Source organism: Notamacropus eugenii, chromosome 4 (genome assembly GCF_028372415.1).
Source record: "Notamacropus eugenii isolate mMacEug1 chromosome 4, mMacEug1.pri_v2, whole genome shotgun sequence".
NCBI classification, from domain to species: Eukaryota; Metazoa; Chordata; class Mammalia; order Diprotodontia; family Macropodidae; genus Notamacropus; species Notamacropus eugenii.
Genome location: NC_092875.1, coordinates 139,741,009 through 139,762,676, shown reverse-complemented (window position 1 = coordinate 139,762,676; position 21,668 = coordinate 139,741,009). Strand labels below are relative to the sequence as shown.

At 35.8% G+C, this 21,668-nt stretch overlaps 1 protein-coding gene across 4 annotated transcripts in view; it reads left to right on the top strand.

The window, feature by feature from the left end:
• Positions 1-21,668, top strand: part of PKHD1L1 (PKHD1 like 1) — a 193,900-nt gene that overhangs the window by 66,376 nt on the left and 105,856 nt on the right. For all 4 annotated transcript variants that reach the window (XM_072603266.1, XM_072603267.1, XM_072603265.1 and 1 more), the window contains 9 exons: positions 1,315-1,425; positions 3,686-3,850; positions 5,377-5,498; positions 7,347-7,479; positions 7,985-8,177; positions 8,846-8,988; positions 12,039-12,143; positions 14,791-14,979; positions 20,837-21,007. In XM_072603266.1, the coding sequence (XP_072459367.1) occupies positions 1,315-1,425; positions 3,686-3,850; positions 5,377-5,498; positions 7,347-7,479; positions 7,985-8,177; positions 8,846-8,988; positions 12,039-12,143; positions 14,791-14,979; positions 20,837-21,007 (1,332 nt within the window). The remainder of the gene's footprint in view (positions 1-1,314; positions 1,426-3,685; positions 3,851-5,376; positions 5,499-7,346; positions 7,480-7,984; positions 8,178-8,845; positions 8,989-12,038; positions 12,144-14,790; positions 14,980-20,836; positions 21,008-21,668) is intronic.

The window sequence follows — 21,668 nt, the reverse complement described above, 5'->3', positions numbered from 1 at the left end:
CAGAACTATTGCGGAGAGCTATAGAGAACACATTTTATCTTTACATCAAAGAAATGTTTTGATAGTGCTTAGAAAAAATAATGAAGTGTAATTTGTACCTCCCTAATGTTCCCCAGGATTAAAATTATCTAGTATTGGTATTGTAATGAAGAAGAGAACTCCTTTTTTTAAAACATAAATAAGCTTAGTGTAAAAAGCATTTCAGTTTTTCTTTGGGTGAAGCGCCTTATCCTGGCACCATTACTTTGTGCTATTTTTCCATTAGTTGTGAGAAACGCTTGGCATTTTTACAAGTAAAGCATCTTTCTGGAGGAAAGCATGTATTCTTCAGGGTTTTTGTAAGTAATTCAGTTCACTTCAAGAAAATTCATGTTGTACAAACTTCCCAGTAGAATTGAGATGACATGCCACGAGTTCATCATTGTCTTTTAATTTCTTGTTTTTGCTTATTTTTACATCTGGCCCTGTTACTTGATAATATAGTTCATTTTTTTTTGTTTTAGTTTAGACATGATTATGTTCACTTAGGGGAGTCTTAGTATGAAAACTTCCTGGTAAAAGAAAGTTCCTGGGGCACTGAGAGGTTCAGTGACTTGCTCATAGTCTGTTGGTCACTGAGTAGTGTTATAGGCAGGACTTTTCTGGGTTCCAAAGCTTCTCTCTATACTATGCCAAGCTGCCTTACCACAAGTATGTATGTATGTATGTATGTATGTATGTATGTATGTGTATGTATGTATATACACCTTCAATTATATTCGTATGGCTGACCCTGAAGCCAGGAAGACCTGAATTCAAATCCCACTGCCAACACTGGCAGAGAGTATCATTTAAACTGTCAGTGATCTAGCAAAATCTCTAAGACTGTAAGTTGCAAGAGTAGGTGCTGACCTGCATCAGAGGAGGGAGTTTCCTCATTTGGGAATCTGTTGTACCAATAAATCTGCAAATTCAATCCCTGTCCCCAAACCTGTATTCAAAATGGGAAAAGTTTCTTCCACCATAAGCGTAACTTGTTTAATCAATTTCCAAAAGAAATAATCTTCCTTCTCTTACTTTATTAAGTATTTAGTTTCTATATTTTTTACTTCTGTTTTTTACTCTGTGCTGTCGGTTTCTTCAGTCATATATATAAGGTTATACATGGAGTAATGTAGAGTAATCAACATCTTTATTGCTCAAAATATATTTTAATCCTTGATGAGATTTACTTTTTGTTTTACCATTTATGTTTTATGCCATTTTCCCCTCCATCCAAATGTAGTTTAATAATATCAGATTCTATTTTTTAACCTCTTAATTTAATCTTTCCAGGATCATATGAGGAAAAAACAATTCTAACAATAGCAGGCTCTGGATTCTCTTCAGATCCAGCAACATCAGTTGCTGTTGGTTCAGTAGATTGTCCAATTCTTTCTGTTTATGGTAAGCCACATATTTTTAACATAAATTTTAAGATGAAATGAAATCAGATTGGAATGTTAAAATGATAGTTCTTTTATGAGAGCAAGATGAAATTGGAAATGCATTGGATTATGTCTTTCCTCTTTCAGTTTAGGTTACTCTATCAAACTGGTTCCTTTAGTGTAATGGATGGAAATCTTGGCTTCTGTATTTTGCTGATTTCTTACCTCATAAAACCAGTCAATTAAAATCTTATTTTGTCCAAGTAGTGCCTCAGTATGGAAGGCTTGCACTACTAGGTCTGCCCTGTTATTTTTCTTGGGGTGCCTAGTATTTTTCTTTAACAATGTCATTATTGGACATGAGTTTTCTATCCTAAAATAATAGCTAGAATTTATACAGAGTTTTATGGTTTGTGAAGTACTTTATATGTGCTATCTCATTTGATTCTCACAACTTTATTAAGTCAATGCTATTGTATGATTATTTTACAAATGAGGAAACTGAGGCTGAGAAGTTAAATGACTTACTCAGGGTCACATAACTAAAAACATCTGAGGCAAGATTCAAACATAGGTCTTCCAGATTCCAAGTCCAGCACTCTATTCATTATACCTCTTAGTTGCCTCATCTGATCTCTTTTCCTCTTTGGCTTCCACCCAAATCTTTGCCGCTTTTAACAGCCCACTACAAATCTCTAATTCAGTTTTGTTTTTAGAAATCATGTTGGTCATATGCCAAAATGCCACCATTGTGGTAGGAGCAAATAGAGAGAAATTGGAGGGAGTATAAATGAAAAAGATTGGTCTTGAAGGGGATGGGGGGAAAGAATGACAACTTAAGGACAAATAAAGTCGAGGGAAGATTTGGTGGTATGCCTGTACAGAGTAAAACAGTGCAAGACATGCTAGACAATAAGAAGAAAACTGAATGAACATTTCTGCAATTTTAGCTAGCAAAAATTGTTGATTTGCTCTTTTTAAACACGCAAAAATGTCATACCCTTTAAGGAAGGACAAGAAACTTCCCAATTTTTTCTTTTGTATTAAAGATAAGAAAGATATAAAGTGCCTAGCATGTTTTAGGTAAATATTAACAGCAATAACAATTAGAATAACAAAAATAATTTTTAATGAGTATGTTTTTAGATAGAAGGGGAAGAATTAACGAATTTTTATAGGTTTAAAAAATTTTATACGTTTAAAAATCCTATTTATTTTTCAATCCTGTACTGTCTTTGTGGGGTAATGAACACCACAAATGTTTATTTGTCTTAAAAATTCTTTCACATAAATTTTTGGGAAAATATTCATTTCTAAAGTCATCTCTTTAATCATTTTAGTTGTGATCCCTAAATTTAACATTCTGGAATTTGGTGGACAAGTTTATAGTCACCCTCTGCTACATGTGGGCTTTATGATTTTTTATAGACTTTGACCATCTCCCTGGTTTCATGTGCCTGGGGTCATAGAATGAATTTAGCCCATCCCCAGAGGCAACATCCTCTCGGTCATTTTACTTGCCTTTCTCTAGATTTGATTCAGTAGTTTGATGCTTTCTTGTAGGTACAACAATCAGAACTGGACACTGTGTTTCAGGAATAGATTCACCATAATTCTATACAAAGAGATACTTATATCAGCTGTTTGGTTCTTAGTGCCTTTCCTGATAATCCCAACATTATTTTGTCTCTTTTAAAATAGTTTGATTCATTGCCTTGTGAGGGATCACCAATGCCACATGGAGTCTATTATTTCTTTTCAATAAATTCATTGAACTTTTCTTCCTTTTGGCTAAAAAATGTCTGTGTGTGTGTGTATCTGATGCTTGAAATTGACTTCATGGAAAAGAGTAAGAGTTGGTTGAGAACATATTGTTCACTCAAAATGTTCTGTGTGCAGTTTTTTCATTAGAGTAATGACTGAATGGCTTTCAGGGAATATCTGATACAGGGTATCTCACAAGTCTTGGTGCGGTTTTAAGCTTTAATAGTTATTTAATTGCTATTTTAATAGCACCTACCTCCCAGGGTTGTTGCTTTTAAAATAGCTATTAAAGCTTAAAACTATACTGAGACTTGGGAGATACCCGGTCCATTGGCAGCAAATGTTTGTAAAGATTTTATATCTGTAATAGGAAGACATGAAATATGTAATTTCCTTCTACAGGGTAACACAGTGGAAGACGTGTCAGGGTATATCTGGAAAAAAATTAAATGGGCATTTCTGTAATTTTAACTGGCAAAGTAATTGATTTCTTTCTCTTTTTTTTTCAACACAAGAGAATGAGATCACGTGTCGCATCCTTAATGGTACAGCAGGAAACTTTCCAGTTGCTGTCTTTGTAGCTGAAATGGGATTGGCACACCACACAGGGGGAGAAATGTTTAGCTTCACCTATACCACTCAGATCGTGCATGTCTGGCCAGCTTCAGGGAGCCTTGGAGGTAATTGTGCTGAACCAAAAGATTGTTCATATGTTTTCCTTCACTTTGTCTGACATTACTAGAGCAGATGGAAATAAAGTCACCCAGAAGTTCACATGAGCAAAATAAATTAAAGTGTAACTTTCAAAACTCTGTCTTCTTGGTTTTCTAATGAAAGATAATATGAACAGAATATGAATGGTTGACTGATTTTCTTTCTCTTTTAAAACATAAATCAGATTAACCATTTATTGTTTATATTCTCATTTAGTAATACTAGCTAACATATAAAGTATTTGAAGAGAGATTTTGCACACAGTGTCTCATTTCATCCTAACAGCCACTTGAAATAGGCTATTAATAATAAGAATTATTAATAAATTAATTTTTATTTATCCTCATTTTGCAGATGAGTTGAAGCTTACCTCAAGCAAATTGTCCATGTTCACAAAGTTAATAAACTTCAGAGATATGATATGAACTCGTCTCTCTTAATTCCAACTCCAGTGTTCTTTCCATGTCATCATTTTACCTTTCAATTTATGTAGCAATATCATCAATTGCGTTGAAAGGATTTATTCATAATCAGGCTATTTATCAGCAATTCCTCTTTTCATAGAGAGCTATTCTGTGCCTGAGTTGCAAAGTAGCAGCAAAAGTCTTGTGATCAAGATGCTACTAATACTAATAATAATTAGCAATAACAACTAGTATTTATATAGCACCTATTATGTTAAGTGCTTTATGAATATTATCCCATTTGATCCTCACAACAACCCTGGGAAGTAGGGCCCCTGAGGAAACTGAGACAAACAGATATGAAGTGACTTGCTCAAAATCACACAGCTAGGAAACATCTGAGCCTGTATAGAACTCAGGTCTTTCTGATTTTTCAGCCAGTGCTCTATCCATTACACCACCTAACTGACAAAGAGAAAGGAAGACAAGAAATAAAGGAAAGCAGAATTTTTTTTTCTTTTTTGCTTCTTTTGTGCCTTCTTTCTTTCCTACCTTCCTTCTTTCCTTTTTTTCTTTCCTTTCCTTTCCTTTCTTCCCTCTTTCCTTTCTTCTTTACTTCCTCTCTCCATCTCTCCCTCCCCTTTTCCTGCTCAGTTCTAAATTTCAATCAAATTTGCAAAATTTGGGGGATTGGTAGTAGCAAGTATTAATTTAGTCTTGCCTCCCACCTATGGTATAATAAGGAAAGTAAGAGCACTGCCCTGCCTACCCCAGAATAGTGATAAAAAGCCTTGGTGCTTCACTGGAGCATGTTTTCTTCCCAGATTGCTATATTCTGTAAATTCATCTCTAGATTTTCCCCCACCCCACCCCCAATTCTATACTTACAGGTTTCAGGGCATACGCCTGTCAGTGATTCCATGACAGAAGACTAGGTACCCAAAGCCTATTTAATGCATGATATCAAGATAATGCTTTAGACATGTATTATCTGTTATGAATATCAAGATAATGCCTTAGATGTGTATTATCTTACATTTCCTTATTTTCAACGTGGATCTCTCCACCACTCCCCCTTTCTTTTGTAGGAGGTACTTTGCTGACTTTGTCTGGATTTGGCTTTGGGGAAGACACCAGGATACTAGTAGGAAATAAAAGCTGTACTGTGATTAAGGGAAATATGAATGAAATAAAATGCAGAACTCCAAAGGTAAACAACTAGTTCCTCAATTTTTTTCTAATGCACCTGTAAGTGATCCCTTGATTTTAAAAGGTGGTGAATAGCTGTGCTTGCTGTACTAGCTATGGGGCTTGACATGAAAAGACACAACCCTAGGGATCACCCCAGTCACAAAATGAGAGAAGTTACAGAAAGTCTTAATGTAAACAAAGTCTTTCTATGTGTGTTAAAAACATGCATGAATACAACTGAAGATCTTCCTGACCTTACAGAATGACATTTTAAGGGGGAAATTGTTGCTTAACTTAAAGCCAAATTACATGAGACGTAAGAGCTGCATCAAAATGTGCCAGGTCAATGTCAAACTTCAGTCAGTGCAACAGAAGCTTAATATGTGGGTCTTTTTGACTGGAAGACAAAAATACGGATAATTCACATTAATGTGTTTTAAGGCACACAGAACACTGTCCTTGGAGCAAATCTTATTCCTTGGATTATGAGAACTAAGGATCAGAAAGATGAAGTAACTTCCTCATGATCACACAAATAGTTCAGATACATCTTCTTTTAACTACAACTCTGGAGGTTTTTCCAAAAATGTGAAATTGGACAACTGTTTACACATGAGCATCTGAGTGGTAGGGAAGTAAAGCAAGCTGACTTTAAAAAAAAAATCATGCCAGTTCATCAACCAGAATTTATTCAATATATGCTTTGTGTAGAATACTGGGTCAGGAGGTGTAAAGACCATTTTACTTGACTGGGAATTGAGCCAACACCATCAAATGTTTGTATTTGCCCCAAGTGGTGATCTTGATTTCTTAGAATGGGATCACTAAAACAAATATAGGATATTCAAAATACATGAATATTCAATACAGGAAATTCTAAAGCCATATTTAGGTATATTGACGTTTGAAGGAAAAGTCAGACCTTTCTAGTTTGTTTTTTTAGCTAATTTTTATATGTCTAGAACATCTAGATTATGCAAGATTTTCATGATCCTTGTGGGTAGGGAAGTCATGGTCATTTTTAAAAATCTTTACAACCTTGCTCTTCATAGAGTTGATATTTAATAATTGATTGTTGAGTAGATAAACAAATGTATAAATATTCATATCTTTTACATTGTGATGTCTCCAATTCATTGACAAATTAAAGTTTAGTTATATTTTTTTAAAAAATCATTTCCACAAAACAAGCCCTCCTCATCTTGATTGTGAGTTTAATTTATAAGCTATTCTTTTAACAACAATTTCATAAGAGTATTTTAAGTGTGTCATTGTTAGAAGAAAAAATTCTGAGTTTTCTCTGTTGTCTGTGTAAGTTAGGGAGAGCAAGCTCAGAAAAGAGATCCAGGTGTGGAACACTGGCTACACCTATAAAGTTCAAATACATTCTAGGCAAATTGCCCCACTTGTACTTTCTGCACATAGTAATACATCTCCTGCCTCCATACCTTTTCAAAGGCTCCATCCTTGGAATGCTCTTCCTCATCACCTATGTTTCTTGACATCCCTTGTTCCGAGTTTGAAGTCTTTGTTCAGTCAATACCTCTTCTACAAGGTCTTTTCTTTCCAGTTTCTGTCCCACCATAATTTTATATTTACTTTGCATATGTCTATTATTTACTTATCTACGTATTCATTGTCTCCCTCCCCCCCCCCCAAAAAAAGATGGTAAGATCCATGAGGGCAAAACTTCTTTTATTTTTCATCTTTGATCACCAATGTTTATAGTGCAGTGCCAGCTAGGTCCTTGATAAATGGATGTCTTTTGAACCAGAAGGAAACAGCTTGGCTTTGATATTTCTAGTTGATTTCATTTAAAGGGTTTGCATTTTCCAGTTATTGATGGTATGTTTCTTTTGAATTTTAGGGAGCTGAGGGGACTTTTGATGTTATTGTTATAACCAATGGACTACATGCAAGTGCTAATTCTGCTTTTAGTTACAACATCTCACAGACTCCCACTATACTGTACTTTAGTCCAAAAACACGAATGATACTGGGTAAGAAACTATTTCATAAGATCAAAGAAATCTCACATATAGGGTATTTTAAAAGGATATTTCTTCCTGTGTTTAACTTGAAATTTTATCACGGATGCTGTACCAGTTCTCCACTTTAAGCTGTGATATTAGAATAGGAGTATTTAAGTAAAGTATCCTGGATTTCCTTTTTTTTTCTGAGTGAAATAGCAAAGGAAAGAGTTGTGTGGTACCCTTTGTCAGGATGCTCTATCTAATGGCCAAACATCTTGACTCTTTAATTGCCACCAAAAGTTTTAGAATTTTTCAGATTCTATATTGACTATGACTTTCTGTCCAATGACCAGTGTGAAGGACACCTCACTACGAGGTTGACCAACAACTAAGGGAGGAATTCTTTGGACATAGTAAACCATAGAAGATGAATAGGTTAATTCTTGTTTTTACACATAATACAAACTTTGAACTTGATATTCTTGTGGTCCTTCATTTGAAACTGTTTTTTCTCCTTCATTTGCAATCATAGGAGAAGTGAATTTAACTATTAAGGGCTATAATTTTGGAAATGAACACTCGCAGAACACAGTATACGTTGGAGGAGCAAATTGTACTGTTCTCCATTGGAACTTTACAGATATTACATGTCTTCTACCCAAATTGTCTCCTGGGAACTATGACATTTGTGTAGAGGTTGGAAACTGGGGATTTGCATCATCAAGGTACAAGTTGTGAATCAGTTCCTCAAAGAATAAAAATAATATCCATTTAGTACCTAAGTAAAATGAAACTCAGGGAATTCAAGTGAGTTGTGCTACATTCAAACAAAATTTAAAGCTTCCACACTCCCAAATTCGGAATTCTTCTCATTTGATATCATAGAACTAAGGAATACACATCAAAATGTTTGTTATTTATTAATAGATTCTCAACTAAATGAACAGTCACAAGGATATACAGATTTCTGGATATCTCTGGGATTGAGTAATCTATAGCAGTAGCATTGGTGCTGGTACTATCTTGAGAAGAATGCAAATGCTTTAAATTTTACATATATATGTACATATGTTATAATTTTGATTATTTGCCCCAATTTTCATTATGGAAGACCCAGAGTATATCTCAGAAGTAATGACATGGCTCTAGATTTTGAGGTGAGGTATTCTATTGAAGTAAATATGTGTGTATGTATATATTTATACATTGTATATGTATGTATAAATATATAAATTCATGTGTGGATATAAAATCAAGTCACCTTTTTGCCTATTATAAGGAATAATTAAGTATTCACATCTCCTTCTGTTCTAAAGAATTTTTTCATGCCAAAAATTTAGAAGTATGAGCCCATAGAATATTCAGTGAAAATGTCTTTATTTTTCTTTTATAGTGAAGAATTAAATGTTTCCATCCAGTATATTTTGCAAGTGACCAACATATTTCCTCAGAAAGGTTCATTATATGGTGGTTCCGAAATCACTTTAATGGGCTTTGGATTCAGCACAACACCAGATGAAAACAAGGTGTTCTTTGGTAAGGTTGTTTTTTTCATTATTTCTTGGAAAAATTCTTTTACTTATATCCTTTTATCAAGGTAGTTGGAACATGTAAGCAAAACCAGTGTGCATTTTTAATAACATGAATACTATGGTCATGAGATTAAATTTTCTTTTTAGTATGTCATCATTTATATTTGGTAAGTAAGCTTGCTTTAGTTCATTCATTTACTTGGCAACAATTTACTGAATATGCACTATATGGAGAACATTGAATCAAAGGGGAAAATAATTCCATATCTTGCCAGGAACCAAAATAATCCAACTTGAAATAGGTGGAAACATCATTGGATTTGAAAGCCTGGGTTCAAATTCTGGCTCTAAGTGACATTGGGTAAATCATTTCACTTCTGTGGGCCTCAGCTTCCTCACTTGTAAAATGGGGGAGTGAAATTGGATAATTACACAATTATAAAACTTCAAAATAGTAATGGACCTCAGAAGCCAACTCATCTAATCTGTGTTTAACTAAAAATACTTTCAACAGCAGAGGTTTCAAACACTCTGCTCAATACTCAAGAGTGCTACCAAAATCTGATTAAAATGTAATTTGGAAATAATTAACAAAATGAATAAAGACACAATAAAACATAGTTAATGTTAATTTAAGGTTTTCTAAGTCAATATGAAGCTGGCAGGGATACTTATTTATGGTTTATTCCCATTCCTCCCCCCATCTATTTGAATTTGACACCATTTCTCTACTTCATCCCAAGTAAGTGTTTATCTAGTCTTTCCTAGAAGACTTCAAATAAGAGGAAACACACATCTTCCCAAGAAAGATAACCCCTCTTCTTCCTACCCCTCCTACCTCCACTTTAGATATCTCTAGTTATTAGGAAGGTTTCTGTTATATCAAAACTCATTTTCCCTGCTCCTGCTTAGATCCCCTGATTATAAATCCAGGGCTCTTTGCACTCTGCCATATTTAACTACATTTTACAAATGAAAAAGACCCACATGATCTCACAGTAAATATGAATTCCAAATTGGAAAAACAGACTATTGATTGAGCAGCAATATGAGGAATATAAGTCCAGTTTAGTTGGAGTGTGGGATCATTTATGAGCAGAACCATGGGCTATGCTGAGATTAAACATATTAAAGAATCATAGAATCTGAACTTCAGAGATAAACAGGACCTTTGCAGCCACCTAATTCAACTCATCTGAAAAAGAACCCCCCTCTAATATCTCCTCCAAAATAGTCATCCAGCCTTTGCTCAGAAACTTTCAGAAATGGGGATCCCCACTGTCTCCTGAGACAGCCCCTTTTGACATAGTTCAAATTGTTGGCAAGTTTTTCTTGACATCAGTCCTAAATTTCCTTTTTATACTTTCCACCCATTTATTCTTCTTCCGTCCTCTAGGGCCAAACTTAATCCTTCATTCACATGACAGCCTTTAGGTACTTGAACCTAGCTATTATATCCCCCACTGATATTCCTCTTAATTCTAGCATTTTCCCTCTGTTCTTTCCAATTGATTTTTTATATAGCTTATTTTCAATAATGATTTGTACATTATCTCTCCCATTAACTTGTGAGCTCCTTAAGAGAGACAAATTTTATCTTTATTTGAATCTCCAGTGATTCACACACTATGTGCCTGGCACATAGTAAGCATTTACTATATTTGTTCACTGACCTTTCTGCTAAGTATACTCAGTTCCTTCAGCTTATCTCTGCATGGTATAAACTTGACAGCCTTCCCCATCCTAGTTTTGTTCCTCTTAATGCTCACCAGCTTATCCATGTTCTTCCTGAAATGTGATGTCCGAAGTTTTCATGTTACTCTAAATATGGTCTGCAAAGGGCAAACTACACAACAGGAAGATCATGTCTTTATCCTTGGAATTTCTGTTTCCTTTCCTGATCCCTTTTAATGCTAGTGCCTTTTCTCTGAAATTGTCTCCAGTTTATCCTGTCTATATTTTCATTTGTACATCATTTTCCTGTTGTCTCTCCCATTGCACTGTGAGCCCTTTTAAAACTGTCTTTTATCTTTCTACATATCTCCAGCAGTTGGCATAGTTCTTAGCACTTAATGGTAGGCACTACTAACAAATACTTATTGACTGAGTGCTTGAGTTTTTTAAGAAACAATTTCTCATTTCTGATACTGTGGAGTGTGAAAAGGCATTGCCCCAAACCCTTCACCTTCCCTTCCAGGAGAAAGACCAGCCTTCATTCTGAACATAGATAGCAGTCTTTTGACTGCGGCAAAAATATAAATATTATACATTCAAAGCAAGTCTCTGAAAGATCGCTCATGCTCTATACTTGCCAGAAGTGAGTTCCTTAGTATTTGTCTCTCAAAGCGCTTGAAGATGCCTAGAATTCATCTTCAAATCTTGTTAAACCTTTGCAGACTCTTTAGTACTTCTTAACTTGACAACAAATTTAAAATTCCTTCAGTTTTTCTTACTTTGCCTTACCTTTTTTCCTTTTTTCTCTTCTTTTTTTCTCCTTCGACTCCTGTCATTTATTTTCTTTCTTCTTAAATCTTTTAGCTACATCTGCTCTTCCTACTTCCACCCTGAGGTCCTTCTCCTCACTCTTTTTACTTCAGTCTGAGTCCTCCCGAAGTGTAAGTCTCTTTCTCTTTGCTTTACTTCAGCTCATGCACTTTTTCTTTAATTCTTCTTGAAGTCCTCTCAAATTTCTCCTCCCCAAACTTAGTCTTTGATGCTCTCCTGAAGCACTGATATCACATCTACAATTTGCTCTTACCCACTTCAAGTCCTTCTCCAGATACATCTGCCAATCAGCCTTCTCCTTTGAAAACCAGAAGTAGAATGATTTCTAAGTTCTCCCCCAGTTCTAGATTCTCTGTTAACATCTACCTAACAAAGATCCTGATGCTTCGGGTGAAAAATGTTTTGAATACCTTTGGTTCCTAAGTGATTAAACCACAGCCAATTTTTCTGGCTAGTATTTATAAGATTTTAAAAGCTCTGTGCAATCCAAACAATGATATCTCTCCTTAAAATAGTTAACAGGAAATAATTTTATTTGACCCTTTCTAGGATCATTTCCTTGCAATGTGACAGCCTCTTCAGAGAATAATATAACATGTATTCTTCATTCAACAAGTAATGTATTCAGAGTTACCAACCAAGGAGAAGATTCAGGTATGAGTCCATACTAATAAATTTTAAAATTCATGTCATTTCGCCCCCTTCTCTACCTTCCATGCCGTGCCTGGGACTAACTTCAGGAATTCACGGAATCCATTGTTACATCAGTGTGGAGTAGTTCTCCAGACACAAGGTCAAATTTGCACCTTGGGATAGAGTTATCATACATGTAGCCCACTACTCTCCTGAGAGCAGTCCAAACCACATTGAAATGTAGTTGGGGAATAATTAACAAAATAAAAATACAAACAAAAATACATACAAAAAAACAAAATAAAAAAAAACAATAAAACAGATAATATAGATTTGTGATTTTCTAAGTCAATATGTAGCCCAAAGGGATGTATTATTTATGTATAATTTAGTGGCCCTCATTTCTATTTGAGTTTGTTACCACTGTCTTGAGAGATAGTGTCATGAATTCCATTGTGGTCATGTGGTCCAGAAATTCGTAACTATATGGCTAGTCTTGATGAGCCTCTCTGAACTTAGCTGAACTGGTCCTTGGCTAACAGTCTCATTGTCTTTGACTAGCTGGTAATCAAAGTCTTTACCGTATTACTGGTGAAACAGAGGTGATTTCATTGCTCTGGACTTTACTCTGATTCTGTGGAAATAGCCATGCATATTGGCCTCTTGTTGAGGAAATCTAGTAACTCCAGCACTTAGCAGGCTCTTAATAAATGTTAATTGATTGATTGAACTCCTTATTAATCCCAGTAACTGAGAATTGTGTCAAATAAGATGGGCCATTAAGTGTCAAGTAGAGAAAAACTCTCATGGAAGGATTTCTCCATCCATATCCCTCCTCCCAACACACCCTTGGTTGGTTATAAGAGAAGAAAGAGAATCTCTCTTTTGGGGCACATCTAGCATTAACTCTTTTTTGGACTTCCAACAAAAGAAACCCGTCACACTTGTTACACTATTATATGCTTAGGAACTCAGCTTACATAGACTACTTAGAATAGGACTTTAATGAAGTTCTCAGGAACCAAATAAGATTATTTTTATTTCATCTTCTTTTACAACATTTTGACAAAAAAACAAATTTTATTACCTCCATTTTTACCTGGGCAATCTGAGATACAGAAAGCGAATCACAGAAAGTGGTAAAGTTGATTCTAGAATCAAAGTTTTCCAATGCTCAAATTCAGACCCTTTCCCAGAAATATAGGACCTCTACCATTATACTCTAGTTTGCTATTGGTGTTACATATATATTATATGTATATAATATATATGTATAGATGTAATATATGTGTGCATCCACACACAATGTTTGTTCACATAATGTTTGGGAGATAGAGAAGTATCTAGATTTTGGGGTATGTCTGGGTCTAAACAACTTGATATGTTCAAGTGTATTATTGTCAATCAGTTAAAAAGTCTTTATTAAGCACTTATGAAACAGACACTGTTAAGGATACAGAGAAAGGCAAAAGACAGTCTTCACTCTCGAGGAGTTCACAGGGATGGAGGAGACAACATGAAAACAAGTATACACAAATCATGTAAAGGACAAATTGGAAATAGCAGAGGGGAAGCACTGGAGTTAAGGCAAAATAAGGAAAGATTTCCTGTAGAAGGTGAGATTTTAACTGGGACTTAGAGGAAGCCAGGAGGTGAACATGATAAAGGAGAAAATTCCAGGTATAGGAGACAGCTAGTTACAATGTCTAAAGTCTAGAAATGGAGTGTCATGTGTAAGGAATAGCAGGGAAACCAGTAGCACTGGATCACAGAGTATATGGGGGGTACAAGGTATAAAGACATAAATATAAAAGGTCCAAGAAGGTATAAAAATATATTAGGTATACAAATATATAAGATGGAAGAAGACTGAAAGGAGTGGGGCATGTTATAAATACCAGACAGAGGATTTTATATTTGACCGTAGAGACGACAGAAAGCCAATGGATCTTATTGAATGATGGGTGTTAGACTGGTGGAAGGTAGTGACGTGGTCAGATCAGTGCTTTAGGAGCATTGCTTTGGCAGCTGAGTGGAGACTGAAAGCTGAGAATTGGAAAGATACCTGAAACAACGAGACCAATCAGAAGATTATTGCAAAGTTTTAGATCGGAGGTGATATGGGTATGGACCAGGTGGTGTGGTAGTATCAAAGCAGAGAAGAGGGACATATTAAAAAAATGTTATGCAGGTAGAATCAACAACATTTGGCAACAGATTGGATATAAGGTATAAGAAAGTGTCAGAGTAACCTAGGTGGTGAGTCTGGGTGAATGGGAAGATGTTATACACTTCACTATAATATGGAAGTTAGGAAGTGGGAGGTTTGTGGGAAAATACAATGAGTTCAATTTTGAACATGTAGAAAATGCTCTAAATCTTGGTACTTTTTGTGACTAAGTCTTTCAATGACTTCCTGTTTTCCAGATGAAGCCTCTTGGTGACTCAGGCTTAATTAATCATTTTGGTTCCCCTTAGTTTCTCACTGTCCTCGCTCCCCTGATTTCAGCTTATTTTACCAAATAATTAAATTCTGTATGTGAGAAAGTTAGAATGCTAATTATAAGATATTTTAAGCTCAGTAAACATTTATATTCAATAAAAATTCAATTCTCTTCTTTTTTTTTCTTCTTTCCCTTTTAAATGACCTCTCTCTTTTTTCTCTTAGTTTATGGAGAAGGGTATGCATGGTCTCCATCAGTCTTAAATATATCTGTGGGTGACATGGTGATATGGCAGTGGCAAGCTCAGCCTTTTGTCAGAGGAATAGGCTATCGTGTTTTTTCTGTTTCTAGTCCTGGAAATGTGATTTATGACGGCAAAGGCTTTACTAGTGGAAACCAAAAAACCACATCAGGTATGTTTCTTTCCTGTTCAATTTGTATTATGTGTCTTTTCCTTGAATGTAAGAAGAAATCAATTTTGTTTAAATTGTGTGTCACAGTAGCAGAAATTCTGGGTTTGGAGCCAGAGGAACTGAATTGAAATTTTAGCTCTGACACTCACTTACCCACAAGGTGCTTAAGTTCTCTGAATTTGTCTTTTCATCAGTAAAATGAGGGGAGTGAGTGGACTAGGAAACTTCTTAATCTACAACCCTATGATCAATCTTAAATATTTAAGTACATTTTCATAGGTCCTACAGTCTTAGAAGAGTCTTAAGACGATATCCTCTAAATTGGTACAGGAACTACCTTTGACAAAACATTCCTGATAGGGGGTCACTGTTCAGTGTATCCACCACTACTGCTAGAAGGCTTCCAGGGCTGAGGTGAATCTATACCCTCATAAATCTGCCTATTTCATTTTTAGATGGCTTTCATTGTTTAAAATATCTTCATTATATGGAACTGAAGTCTGCATAGCTAAAACAACTTACTACTCGTTGGTCCTAGTTATGCCTTTTAAGATGATACAAAATTAGTCTTACTGCTTTTTCCACATGAAAACCCTTTAAATATTTGAAAACAACTATTTTATGTTTCTGCTATAATGTCTAGGTCTCTCAAACATTTCCCGATGAGGGCAGGGCAGTTTTGAAAGGATTTCATAGACAGACAATCTATGCTATGTGTGAAGTATTGTACATTCATGCACTTGCTGTTCCATTGAATTACTGCCTCCATCTCCAGGAAGCTACAGAGTTCAACCCCAGTGTCAGGAAACTATCACTCAATCATTCATGTTTTGTGTCTGGTTACCTGTACTTAATACTTCTGGAAGAATGATGATCCTCTTTTTAACTTCTCCACACTTCATTTTGGAGTATGGAGAAGAAAGCTAGCAGCTTTTCCTCCTCACTGATTCTCTGAGTTGGGAGGATCTTTATAGGCTGACTAGTTCAACCTGTACATCACTGCTGTCAAACTCAAACTCCTGGCCACATATTGGCTTAGAATACCACAAATTAACATTATTTTATGTTTTTTATTTATTTTGCTAGCTGTTTCCCTATTATATTTTAATCTGGGTTCATTCCTACTCAATAGTGTCAGGGGGCTATATGAGGTCGCAGGATGCATGTTTAACACCTCTGTTGTACGTGACAAAGACTTCCCTCTACCTGAAAACATTCAAGCTTTGATTCCTTGAGGGTAGGAACCACATTTTTTGCCTTTGTTTGCACCCATATGTTTAGTATAGTACCTGGTACAAAATAAATGCTTACTAAATGCTTGCTTACTGACTACTTTCAAGACTTCCAGTGAGGGGGAACCCATTACTACCTAAGACAACCATCCTGTTCTGCATTTAGATAGCACTATCAGTTGGGAAGTTTTTCCTTATATCAAGTCAAAATTTACCCATGCAGAATCCAAACAAATCCGATGACTTTTTTTAGTCCTCATTTTCCTTGACCTCTCTGCAGCCTTGGATGTTGTTAATCATTGCTTCCTCCTTGATGGTCTTCTCTTTAAGTTTTTGGTGCATCACTCTCTCGTAATTTTCCTTGTACCTACCTATCTGACTACTTTATTGTCTTCTTTGCTGGATCCTCTTTTAGATCATTCCCTCTATCTATGTGTCCTTTAGGGTTCTGTCCTGGATTCTCTTCTCTTCTCCTGTTATGCTATTTTACTTGGTAATCCCATCAGTTCCCATGGATTTAATTATCATCTCTATGCTGATGATTCTCAAATCTCCCTTTCCTGCCCCCATATCTCTTCCAGCCTCCAACCTCATATTTCCAACTGCCTTTTGAATATTTTGAATTAGAAGTCCAATAGACATCTTAAACTCAATATGTCTAAAATAGAACTCATTATCTTTTTCCCTAAACCCTAAACATCCTCACCTACCTCCTGTCTTCCCATTGCCACAGAGGGCACACCATCCTCCCAGTCTCTCAGGCTCACAAGCTAGGAATCATCCTAGATTCCTCACTGTCTCTCACCCCCCACATGTAAGCTGCTGTCAAGGCCTGTTGATTTCACCTTTGTAACATCTCTCTGATAAGCTCCCTTCTCTCCTCTGACGCTGCCACCACTCTGGTACAAGCCTTCGTCACCTCACACCTGGATTATTGCAATGGCCTGCTGGTGGGTTTGCCTACCTCAAGATTCTCCCCATTCTCTGTTCAGCCACTTAAATAACTTTCCTTAAACTGGGGTCTGATTATGTCACTCGCCTATTCAATAAACTCCAGTGGCTCCCTATTGCCTCTAGGAGCTCTGTTTGACATTCAAAGCCTTCATGATCTAACCCTCCTACCTTTCCAGTTTTCTTACACTTTATTCCCTGATGTGTAGTCTTCAATCCAGTGACACTAGCCTCCTGGATATTCCACAAACAAGACACTCCATTTCTCAGTACTGGGAATTTTCTCTGGTGTTTCCCATGCTTGGAATGCTCCCTCTTTTCTGTTCCTACTATAACCTGTCTGGCTTCTTTTAAGTCCCAAATAAAATCCCCCCTTCTACAAGAAGCCTTCCCTAACCCCTCTTAATTCCAATGCCTTCTCCATGTTGATTATTTCCTGTTTATCCTGTATGTAACTTGCTTTGTATATTTTTGATTGCATGTGGTCTCTCATTAGATTGTAAACTCCTTGAGGGCAGAGACTGTCTGCCTCTTTTTCTATTCCCAGCTCTTAGCACACTGCCTAGCACATAGTAGGAACTTAATAAATATTTTTTCAAATTGAATATAATCCTTCTGAATTCAGAACATCACTCAATCCAAAGCAATCACCCAAAGTTTGCCTATCACCTAGTTTAGCCAGGCCTGGTGAAAGCAGATGTGCAGGACTGTGTCCAAATGACCAGGGTCCACTAACCCCCAAAGACAGTTTTCCCAGGAAAACAAGCAAAGAAATGATGATGGACTCTTACAGTGAGGACCCACATTAGGTGATTTTGTTGCTCCATGAACTTAATACAGATTTCCAGTATTCCTCCCAGGCAGTACCTGAAAGATAGCACAGTGTGATGGAAAGAGAATTGGAATTGAAGAGAGAAGGCTTGGGTTCAAATCCTGGCTCTGCCATTTACTTACCTTATCACCTTGGACAAGACATTTAATTTCTTTAGACCTCTGTTTCCTCATCTGTTAGATTTCTTGATCCTTGAGTTCTCTTCTAGTTCTAAATCCATAATTCTATAATTCATTCTGAAAGGACCAGGGGGGAGAAGCGGGGAGCCACTTTCATAGTAAGGCTGGTTCTGTGGTCACACACACATCATTCTGTTACCCATGCCATGCATCTTATATTACCTTTTTCCTTCTCCCTACCCCATTCTCTTCCCAAAAATAATTTGGGGAACTAATAAAATGTGATTCAGATGTGTTGTAAGAGACCAAATCTGATCTCACTGCATCGTCACCATGTTCTAATATTGCTTCTGTGTTTATAAATCAAGGATGGAGGGCTGATCACTGGGACTCAAGTTGCTATATTTCCTTTATATGGAGACCAATTTTCTGGGTCCAAATGGGGTTTGATGCCTCTGTCAAGTCCTGGAATTTACTGACTCATTCAGTTATTCTCTCATACACACTCTCTGAATCCTGTGTTCACTCTTTCTCAAATTGCCAATTAAATCTCTCTCCTTTTTTCCATATCTTAGCAAACTACTTTCTCAATATAAATCCCTATCTCCATATTTCAAAGTCAATGTGCCTTCTTCCTCCAGACTAGTAGCTAACCTTCCAACAACCAAGTTTCAGCCCTGAAGTTACTTCCTATGCTCTTAAATAGGGGCAGTAAATATTCATTCTCCTAACATCCTCAGTATCTAACTCAAGGATAGGGAACCTGCAACCTTAAGGTCAGGATGTGGCCCTCTAGGTCCTCAAGTGCAGCCCTTTGGCTGAATCCAGACTTCAAAGAAAATATCCCCTTAATAATATTATTCATTCTATAAAACTTGGAGTCAGTCAAAAGGTCACACCCAAGGACCTAGAAGGCCACTTGTGACCTCAAGGCCACAGGTTCCCCACCTCTGATCCAACTCATGCTGTACTTTCCATGGCTGGGAGAGTAAGACAAGCACAGAGAAACCGTGTTCTCTCTCCCCTTTCACTAAAACTACTAAGTATGAAGGGTGTACTTTAAAGGGAAATGAAAAAGTAACTTTTAATAAAAGAAACTTTAGTGTTCAAAAAAGAGTTAATTCCCCTCCTCAAGTGTCTGACATATAACCATCTTCACCGTGGAGCGTTTATTAAGTACCTACTATTTAACAGGAACTGAGCTAAATGACAGGGATCCAAAGAATGGCAAAAACAGACCTTGCCGCCCAGGAGTTCATATTATTAGGGGGAAGACAAAATATAAATGTGTAGATACAATATATATATATCCCCAGTGGACTCTTGAGGCAAAATGCCTTCCAGACAGAACTGTGGAATTGGATTGTAGAATGAAGTAGACCACTCTCTTGTGTTATGTTTTGTTTTGTTTTATGGTTTCTCCCATTCATTTTAATTCTTCTATGCAACATGAGTAAGGTGAAAATGTATTTAATAGGAATGTATGTGTGGAACCTATGTAAGATTGCATGCAGGAGGAAGGGAGGGGAAAAAAATCTAAGATATATAGATTGTAGAAAACTGAAAACAAATAAAATAATTTAAAATAAATAAATAAATAAAATTTCAGTTGACAAATTATCTTTCTCAGTCACCAATATTAATTAAGCCCCTACTATTTGCAGAGTACTATATTCAATGCAAAGATGACTTTAAAAAAAATTACAAGTTGTTGATGGTCACTGCCCATAAAGCTTAAAATAGATTTGGAGAGACAAGATACTCATGTATAAATAAATAATTTATTTATAGAGCTGCATCAATATAGAGCAAAGTAAAGATGTGCTGTCTAGAAACATGAACATAAATGTGATCAATCATGGAAGTCAACCAGGACATGCTCAAAAAATAATAAAATAGAAGATTGCAAAAATAGAAAATGTCTAGACATGGACATCAGCATTTCTGGATAGGAAAAGTATAAACAATAGAGAAAATTAACGCAGAAAGTTTGTGAGGGGAAATAATTATAAAGAATGCTGAATTGATAATCCTATCATTCAAAGATGGTTAAATGAGATGGGAAGGGAGAGGTCTGGTGTGAGTCTTTAATTAGAAGAACATTATTTTAATCTAATAAATTGTAGTAAATTTATCATCATTTTTATTTCCCAGGTAACATAGAGATAATTGAGATATGGTCTTGATTAAAGATTAGAAATAGTAAATACATTTTCTTATCCCAAAAATTCTTCCTGCTTTGTAATGCTGGAAACCAAAGATTTTTTTTTCAGTTTAGCTTTGGATCTAGCAGTTTGTTTTTCATTCATGGAAAATCATTTTAAATATTTAAATTGTAAACCTGGGCAAGTCACTTAACCTCTGTCTACCACAGTTTCTTCATCTGTAAAATGAAGATAATAATCTCAGGACGAAGAGGATGTTGTGAGGATGAAATGAGATATTGTTAAAATGCTTTATAAAATGAAGTGGTATACAAATATTAGTTATCATTTTTAAAATATTGAACTTGTTCATATAGGGACATAATTTTATTATAAACTTTTTTTAGGCAGGAAGTGGGTCATTTGTTTTCTGTGCCTTATTTAAACTATGCAAATATTGATGAAAAATTAAGAGACATATTATCAGAGCATTTGAATATGTATTACAGTATAGTTTCCCTGGTACATCCAAATATTTTTTGATAATTTTGTTTACATATCTTCTTATGTATGTGGCAGGTTCTTTTTCTTACCAATTTACTTCACCTGGTATATACTATTATAGCAGTGGCTTCATCAATGAAGCACAATCTATATTTCTGCAAGGAGTAATTAATGTTTTGCCAGCTGAAAATAAATACATTCCATTACATCTTTTCCTTGGTGGAACTGAGGCAACATATGCTGAAGGTAAGAGAAGATAAAATAGTTTATTCTGATGTTTGATAAAAATTCCAGTACTGATAAATCATTTGGGAATTCTTTGGATTAGGAGTTAGAAGACTTGGATTCTAGTTGTGGCTCTGTCATTTAATAGCCATGTGATCTTGAGCAAGTCACTTTATACTCAATATCTCAATTTTCTTATGTACCAAATGGGGATGATGATCTGCCCTCCAACCCATTTCTTCCATTGAACTATGGGGTTTCTTGAGAGTAGAGGCTATTTTTTGCCTTTCATTGTGGCCCTAGTGATTAACACTGTACCCAGCATGTAGCAGATACTGAATAAATGCTTATGGACTGACAGCTTTGAATCTAGTTATGCTGTCAAGAGGAATAGGAGGTATAATGTGAAAGCATTCCAAAATTCTGTAAAGCCCTACACACATCTAAGTTATGGTTATTATTGTTTTTACTACTGTTAAGGTTTTTCCCATGAGTAGGACTGACTGATTGGAACTTTGAAATTTTAAATTAGGCAAATTTTCTTTCATTGTCTATATCTCCTATTGCTTTTCCTCTCCAATGGGGACTCATTTAAAATACTAATGAGAAAGAACTCAAGTAGAATGTAAATTACCCAACCAAAGCTATGACTGTATAATGAATAATTTGTGTCACATATCTT